The sequence below is a fragment of the Citrus clementina genome, unplaced genomic scaffold (genome assembly GCF_000493195.1).
Source record: "Citrus clementina cultivar Clemenules unplaced genomic scaffold, Citrus_clementina_v1.0 scaffold_6, whole genome shotgun sequence".
In the NCBI taxonomy this organism is placed as follows: domain Eukaryota; kingdom Viridiplantae; phylum Streptophyta; class Magnoliopsida; order Sapindales; family Rutaceae; genus Citrus; species Citrus x clementina.
In genome coordinates, this window is record NW_006262139.1 from 11,935,460 (window position 1) to 11,944,286 (window position 8,827).

Here is an 8,827-nt window from a genome sequence, read left to right on the forward strand (position 1 = left end):
TTTCAAACAATGTGGGACTTTTCCCTTAAAGCTTTATATCATAGAGATGAACTAGATGGCTACAAATAAAATAAAAAATGCAATCGAAGTTTATATTCAGTGTACCAATCTAAAACTCTTTGCATTTTTTTTTCCCCTTTTTGCAGTATCTATTTCCTAATGTATATGGGGAAAAATGGAATACGCTATAGCTTTTGATGGGAGAACTGCACTAGTTATAAGTTGTACTTAAAAGAAAAACTGATTTGTTTTTAGCATATGCTTGGAAAATCAAAATTCATCTTGATAACTTTTATTTTGTGGAAAAGAGACTCTAAAATTTCGTGTTACTAATTGCATGTTGACTTAGTTTTGATTGGTTATCAAGCATATCCAGCTTATAATACAACATTCCTGATGAAAAGCAAGATTTGGAATTTTAAAACTAATTAGTTGATGCAGAATCAGAAGGAAAAAAAAAGCCGGAAAACAGAGGGAGGGAGAAAAAAAGCAGAAAAAGGGGAAAGGGGCAAGGGGGCAGAGAGTATTGATGTGGAAGGAGACAGAAGAGATGGAAAAGAAATACAGGAGAACAGTGGGTTTCTATAACTTCATATCGATCCAATGAAACCATAAAATGGATTATTATTAAGTGTGAATCAGAAAAGAAAAAAGAAAAATCCACATGGAATTGAATATTTGGGTTTGAATGCCCTTGTTAGTGCAGTGTAGGAGGTTGTTACTATTCCATTGAAAAATATAATGAACAAGAACTATGAAGGTTCATTGAACACAATTCAACCAGTAGGGGTCAAACTAAGAAACTCTTATCAATCACATAGCAGGCACAAAGTAGAATATTTAGGATCTTAGTGTAGTCTCTAAAGGAAACTAAGAAACTCTGTCAATTAAATGGTAGGCATCAAGTAGAATATTTGGGATCTTAGTGTAACCTTATGTAAGTTTCAAGTTATGTGAAATGAATTCTGTATTCTCCTTCTGCCAACTGCCGCCTCTTTGTTAAGTGGAATGTTCCAAACTAGAATGCTTTGACCAATCTAACCAAACTAAATTATAAAATTTGTTCTGGCAATTCATTTGCACTAAGCTTGACTGGGCTTGGAAGGATGAGTTCAAGTCTTGATTTGTAAGTTATATTCTGAAGCCACTATGGTCAGCTGCAAAACACAGTCGGAGTCCTAGTGTTTTCTATTTTTGGCATATAAGTGATTGTTCTACTTGTTGCATCAATATATATTGAATCATATATGCTACTTTGTTGGTAATATATATATCTTCGAATCATTTAATGTACTATTGTTGATTATAACATTCATATTGGCATTTCCAGTTACCGAAGCAACAAATGGACTACAAGCATGGAAGATACTGGAAGATTTGACCAATCATATTGACCTTGTCTTGACTGAGGTCATGCCTTGCTTATCAGGAGTTGCTCTTCTGAGCAAGATTATGAGCCACAAAACGCGAAAAAACTTGCCTGTCATTAGTAAGTTTCATTCTTTTTCCCAATCTTTTTAACTTTTGTTTGCCTTTTTATTAAATTGCTCTAGCACTATTATTTATTACTTTTCAAAAACACTTTCTGTTTGGATACTTGTAACTACTTTTGGTGAGATCTATATCTATTTGCAGTGATGTCGTCTCTTGACTCCATGGGTTTAGTCTTTAAGTGTTTATCAAAAGGTGCTGTTGACTTTCTGGTGAAGCCGATACGGAAGAATGAGCTTAAAAACCTTTGGCAGCATGTATGGAGAAGATGTCATAGTGTGAGTTCTTAAAGATCTTTCTGCTTCAAATATGGACTCCTTTCCATAAACAGAGTTTTGCCTTCATCTACTGCCAATTTTACCACTCTATGACACTACAATTTTAATCGAAAAAAAAAAATTCTTCTCATCTAAGATATACATCACATATCATGAAATATTATTTACAAAGAGTTATATTTCTATAGCAATATTTAAACTAATATTGCATATTGCTTTAAACTCTTGATTTTCTTCCAAATTTTGTGTCTCTCTTTTGTTCTATTATTAATTTGTAATCTCTCTCAGTCTAGTGGTAGTGGAAGTGAAAGCTGCACGCAAACTCAAAAATCGATAAAATCAAAAAATATTGAAAAGTCAGGCAATAATACTGGCAGCAATGATGAAGACAATAATGGGAGCATTGGTCTGAATGGTGGGGATGGAAGTGATGATGGGAGCGGCACCCAGGTATTCCACGTCCGTTGACAAACAAGAAAATCATGTGCAATTTCATATCCAATTTGAAATAAGAATGTGCAAAATGTGTGATATTACATTTGTTTCCTTTACTTTTGCATTTGCATCTCTGTTGTGCTGTCTATGGTATTTCTTACAAATGGTAAGGGTCCATTAGGCTAACATCTTAGTTGCTTCTCCATCTTCTTATCAATTAGGTATCATTTTGCTTGGTTTAATATAGTGATTTCTTCAATAAAAGTTTTCTAACTGTGTGGAAATCTTATATTGATTTCAAAGTTCATAAAATGAATTAGGAATATATACAAGTTGGACTATATAAGTATATATGCACCATTAAACTATTTTTACATTTCCTAGAGCTCTTGGACAAAAAAAGCCGTGGAAGTTGATAGCCCCAGGCATATGTCTCCTTCTGATCAACTAGCCGAGTGCCCTGATAGCACTTGTGCCCAGGTTATCCACTCAAATGCTGAGATAACTGGTAGCAGAAGGGTTCCTGTGACTGCAGCAAAAGAGTGTCAAGACCATGAGGAACGATGTGGTATGAGATATTTGGATCTGCATGGCTTTGTACAAGATGGGCTTAACATTTTTGTTGTTGTGTCCCTTTTTTGTTGTTTATCCATTTTTTGTTTCATGTTGTTTCTAAGCTTAAACATATTTGCATTTCTATCTTTCAGAAAATTTTGCAAAACGCAGCAGAGACCTGGATGTAGGTGGCCAAAGAAGTCTAGATTTGCAACTTGAGTACCAAACTGAGTCTCCCATCAAACTTGTAGGAACAAAAAAAACTAACCGGCTTGATCTGGGCTCCTCTAAATTGAGTGAGCAAATTGATAGAGGACAGCTGGACCTCAATAGTGAGAGTCCATCTAGCAAACTGAAGTATGAAGCTGCTAAACTTGCAGGGGCCATAACCAAGATTATTGATTCTGATAAGGAGGATACAGAGTATGAGGCTTCAAACAAACCTTCCAAGATCTTAGATATAAACAGTAAATCCATTAAGGATTCCAAAGAATTACCATCCCTGGAACTCAGTTTAAAGAGACTTAGAGGAGTTAAAGACATTGGGACAACAATTCAGGATGACCGCAATGTGTTGAGACGTTCCGACTCTTCAGCCTTCTCAAGGTATAAGGAAGTGATAATTACTTTTGATATTTTGATATTCTTTCTGCTGACAGGCTGAAACAGTTGTCATCGGCATCATGTGAATCCTGAGTGGTTTCGTTCAATAATTGTTTGTCTGTCACTATGCAGGTATAACACAGCCTCAAATGTAAATAAGGGTCCTGGTGGGAACATTGAAAGTGCTTCTCAAGTTGTTAATAGCTTAGAAATCATAAAGAAAGGATCAGATTGTGGCATTCAATCTCATTCAAATGGTGACCCTCTCAATCAGTCCTCAAATGGGGGAAGCAACAACATGGATATGGGTTCTACCACCAATAATGCTTTTATCAAGCCAGCAGGTTTGAAGAACAAGTCAGAAGTGTCATCTACCATCAATCGCTTGCACTCATCTTCTTTCCAGCCTACAAAAAATGACCTTTTATGCAGTCCTCGGGAAGTTCTGTTAGATAAGAGGGATGATTTGGTGGCCTCACCAGTGCTGGCCCAACCTAGGAGCACACAAGAGCAGCTCACACAACATTATGATAACTGCCACCATCTTGTTCACAACATGCAACAGCAACATCTGCCACATGACCATGATCAATTATCACTGAAAAAGATGGCTGAAGCTGTTCCGCAATGTGGGTCATCAAATATGTTGGGTGGTTTTGTTGAAGGTAATGCTGGAAACTACAGTGTAAACGGAAGTGCCTCAGGCAGTAACCATGGAAGCAATGGGCAAAATGGAAGCAGCACTGCAGTGAATGCTGGAGGGATGAATGTAGAAAGCGATAATGGTATTGCTGGGAAAAGTGGAAGTGGGGGAGCTAGTGGGAGTGGCAGTGGAAGTGGAAACAGAATAGATAAAAACAAGTTTGCCGATAGGGAAGCTGCAGTGACCAAGTATCGCCAGAAGAAAACGGAAAGATGCTTCCGGAAAAAGGTAACAGATTTGACTGTTTTAGTTTATTCTCAGATTTTATACTTCTTGGTTCTATGTAGGGGGAAAACTATCTTAATTTCCGTACTTTAATCCATTTCTACTCTCTTTTATCTTTTTCTGTCTGACTAGGAGAATTAAGTTATCAGCATGTTTCTTTTCACCATTTTGATTGGCTATGCTGGTGCATGGATGAATTCCTTAAACTGTGAAGTATGTCGGATGGCTTTCTGCTTTAGTAGTCTGGTGGTCTTATCATTGTTAACCATGATTTAATGGGAAGCATTCAAGCAGATATCTTAGATATCAAAGATGTCACTGTTCACTATGTGCATGCAGTTGCTCTTATGTCTGGCTTTGCACATAGGCTTTGTGATTGACTGGGGTAATTAGTCTATTTATGTCCTGCAAACCTCTAGCAAGTATTAAAGGTGCTGCATATTTTGCTTCATCACAACCTTTCCAAACAATCATTTGTTTACTGGTCATAATTTCACATCCTTGTTTTTCCTCTGATGGATCGACCTTATGTTTTTTTTTTCTTAACTATATTTTTAGGTTCGGTACCAAAGCAGGAAGAGGCTAGCAGAACAACGGCCTCGCGTCCGGGGACAATTTGTGCGACAGACTGCAAATGAAAACACAAGCAGGGAACCAGAATGTTCTTGAACTGAGAAAAAGCTCTGTGTTTACCTGTTCTGATCTAAATATCCGCATCTAGGCTTCCAAGAATGTTTAAGGACTTGGTAGGTTTGTTTGACAACACTAGTTAAAAACTTTTTGAACTGTTTATTGCTACGTGCCTGTGAAGGCGGCCCCTCTTGAAAAGGGCAGCCCTCAGTTTGAGATTATTTTCATTTTGATTGGCGATTTCATGAACCTTTTTTAAACAATATTGTGTCTGTAGTAACTTGCATTTTAAATTGTTTTGCACTTTTGTTCTAAGCTCTTTCCTGAAGATTTATACCACAGTTACATGGTAAGTGAATCTATTTGGTTTTATATGGTAGTTCAAAATATGAATCTACCCTTATAAATTTTGATGGAAATTCATAACTTTGGTTGATGTATTTTGAAAGACTAATGTTACACATAGGAAGTTAGAATATTGATATTTCCAACTAACGTGGAACTCACAAGGATTTATTCCTTTGTTGATATCTATCAATTGACGTTAAATGTCACGTTAGAATGCTAAATCCCAACTTTCGAGTACCTATTTGAGTTCAGCTTTTAACATCCCTTTAAATATCTTGTAAAACTGTATATTTTATGTTTCCAGTTTTGACCTTAAAAATTGTTTTATAACAGAGGAAGTAATCTTGCCAAACCCATCCCCACCTTCATTTTTCATATAAAGTGCTAATGATTCTACATTAAGCGAAATAATTTTAATTAAAATAAAAATTATGAATATAGGGCGGGGAGCAACTGCGCTGCGGCAGCGTAGCTGCCTGAAACGCATGCTATATCACTTCACATAAAAAAGTGTATTGAGTTTGAAAAAAATTGGTTTTGTAAATTATTTTTAGAAAGAGAGTCAAGATCCTATAGGATTTTGTTGAGAAGTAAAAATGAAGGAAATGATGTGAAACAAAGTTGTTAGTAATATGTTAAAACGAAAGTGCTCAAATAATTTATATTATGAGAGAAAATCCGAACAGAAACAAATTTTTTTAAGTTGAGAGAAAGTTCTTAGACAGAGAAGGTTAAGATATTTCAGAGAGAGAAATGGCGGGTTATTTTAGAGATAAACTGTTCGAATATTTTTTGTAAATCACATGGAAAAGGGGTTTTATAAGAGGTTTGACGGGTGGAAGTAGCAGTAGTCTATTATCTTTCTCACTCGTGCTCAAAGCAAGAGCCCAAATATGCGTTGGGCCTGGGCTTGTAATATTGACTGAGAAATGCCAGTATACGAATTAATATCAATTTTTTATAAAGATATGAATTTATAATGTTTACATCATGAACATAAAAATATCGGAACCCGGGTCAAACCCCGAATTATTTCAAAACGGCGTCGTTTTGGTTTTTTTTTTTTTTTTGCTTCCATGAAACGTAGTCATTTCAGCCTAGTAAAAACAAAACCAACTAAAGTAGAAAAAAACGCAGAGAAACAGCTACTCTATGCAGAGAAACAGCTACTCTTAGCTCTTCCTCTTCGATTTTTCAGCGCAGCTGTTTAAGCTCTTCCTCTTCGATTTTTCAACAGTTGTTTAAGCTCTTCCTCTTCGATTTTTCAGTAGCTGTTAAAATTTTCTGACATAAAACTAAGTTTCGGCATTTGCACAAGCTAAGGTATGAATCTTCAAATTTTTGAAGTTTCAGTTTTGATTACGAATTTCTGTCTCATTTTTGTTGTCAAGTTTGTATTAAATTTTCTTTTCGAATTTCTTTTCCCTTTGGAAGAGCACTCAGAACCAAATTCGCAAACAAAGATGAAACTTTCTTGCTACTGCTGTCGATCTTCTCTGTGTTTAAGAGCTTTCTTGCTTCTAAAGATGGCATAGACGAAGCAAACACGACAAAGAAAATGATTGCAAAAGCACCAAAACGATCCATGAATATATGGTGTATTTGAATATATTGTAAACAAGGAGAAACAAAGAGAGAAAATATTTTAGCTTTTGAGATGGAAATAAGTTGTGAAGAGAGAGGTTGATGGAGTGTTTTTCGGAAGCCGGATTGAGTTTAGTATTTATAGGCAAGTCAGACTAAGATGTGAGAAAGTCATCACCCACCACTTCATACAGAACGAAAAGGGGAAGACGAAGAGGAGAGGAACATTTGCTTTTGCTAGGGTGAAACGGTAGCGTTTCATGAAGAAGAGGAAACGGCGTCGTTTTAATTTAGTTTTCGGGGTTTGACCCGGGACAAATAGCAGAACTAAAAAATACCACAGAATAAATTATGAAATGGGGACAAAGGAACGGCGGATAAGCCTTCAATGCATCACACCAACTTTTTTATTTTATTTTTCAAGCGTGTCATTATATGTCACAAGTTAACGCTTTCATTTCTCAAATTTCTTAAAATTTAAATTTTGTAATGAAAAGTTGGGACAAATGGAACACTAGGATATGTTAAAAGAACTTAGAAAATGTAATGAAAAGTTTTTGCATGATATGTATTCGATGTACAGTAAATCTGACTCTAAACTACAATTTTATAATTATTTAAATCGAAATATGACAGATCCCATAAAATAAAAGAAAAATAAATGACGATGAATGTACTTTGAGAGTTAAAAAAATTAGTATTAGATTAGTTATCATATCATCCCTTAACAGGTTTTAAAAAAAAGGAACATATATTACAGACATCATTTGGAAATCTGTGTACAAGAAATAGCCATGGCAATGCATGGGCGTTATCTTGATTTTCTCTTCTAATAATACATTCAAAGCAGAGATGGTAAAATGGAGGGTTTGGACCAAGCTTTTTCAACCCCAGATGCAAGTCCATTGGAGTGATAGTATAAGGGCCGGGTTTGACTTTCACTTACTTTTTATTTTTTTTAAAATTATTGTAAACTTGACATGAGTTAATAATCAACAAATTATTATAATCAACAATTAATTAAAGAAAATGAATATTTTAAAATAAAATAATAAATAAATAAAAATGAAGCAAACAAAAGTTTAGAGATTCTCTAGTTCAATCACATTCTTAATTAATGAACACTTAAAAGAGGGTTTAATATTATAGTTTTAGGTTTTTTTTTTTTTGTGATTCATTATTGATATATAAATTAGGGATTTAAGCTTTTTTTATATTTTACATTTTAATTTTTAATTTATAATTTTTTTTGTTAAAATATAGAGGGCTTGAGCCTAGCCGGAGCTTTTTTCTCTTAAGCTCTTGTTTAGGACCATGTGGAGGCCCACGCCTAAGTCAGCTAGGTCGGGTTGAGCTTTTTTGCCATTCCTAATTGAAAGATTAAATATGGGTCTACCATATTTATAGACGAAAGAAAACGTGCTGTGGATAATTCAATTAACCTTTTTTAGGCACAATTCATAGGGATGGCTCTATCACATTATAAATTAAAAAAACTGTTAGATTGTAGAAATATAGATGGCTTAAACACATGCATGTGTGTGCATGCTTGCATGGATTCACCAACTCAACTCAACTCAACGACAAGAAACATCAATTAAATAAATGCGTCGAAATATTTGTTGCTAAAGTTTAGGTGTAATAATTAATATCATGTCTCAACTTTATTCTATCACCAATGTACGTTCATTCATCTGATTAAACTGCAAATCAATTTAAGGGTCCAGTTACATTAGATCAGCTACAACATAACGCCAATTGATCTAAGTTGTGCGATTATATTAAGTTGATATGACTGTCATAATTACACGTACTCAAAATAATGAACCGTACAGGATTATGGGTTACTTGTTGAGAGGGTAATTATGATTGAGTATAATAAAGATAGTTTACACTTCATCATCACTTAAGGGATTTAGATCTACGAATAACATCTTTCCATAATTGATCACATTTTCAACTTCGAGTGTGTTGG

At 34.9% G+C, this 8,827-nt stretch overlaps 1 protein-coding gene across 2 annotated transcripts in view; it reads left to right on the forward strand.

Annotated features, from left to right (window-relative positions):
• The window catches only part of LOC18039991 (two-component response regulator-like APRR7), an 8,351-nt gene extending 3,071 nt beyond the window's left edge, over positions 1 to 5,280 (forward strand). Inside the window, exons 2-9 of one of the 2 annotated variants that reach the window (XM_024181651.1) lie at positions 442 to 574; positions 1,331 to 1,489; positions 1,636 to 1,769; positions 2,058 to 2,219; positions 2,589 to 2,772; positions 2,912 to 3,365; positions 3,495 to 4,293; positions 4,849 to 5,280. In XM_024181651.1, the coding sequence (XP_024037419.1) occupies positions 442 to 574; positions 1,331 to 1,489; positions 1,636 to 1,769; positions 2,058 to 2,219; positions 2,589 to 2,772; positions 2,912 to 3,365; positions 3,495 to 4,293; positions 4,849 to 4,959 (2,136 nt within the window). In that variant the 3' untranslated portion in view covers positions 4,960 to 5,280. The remainder of the gene's footprint in view (positions 1 to 441; positions 575 to 1,330; positions 1,490 to 1,635; positions 1,770 to 2,057; positions 2,220 to 2,588; positions 2,773 to 2,911; positions 3,366 to 3,494; positions 4,294 to 4,848) is intronic. The other variant, XM_006428854.2, reaches the window with a different exon arrangement.
• Positions 5,281 to 8,827: the final 3,547 nt, after the last annotated feature.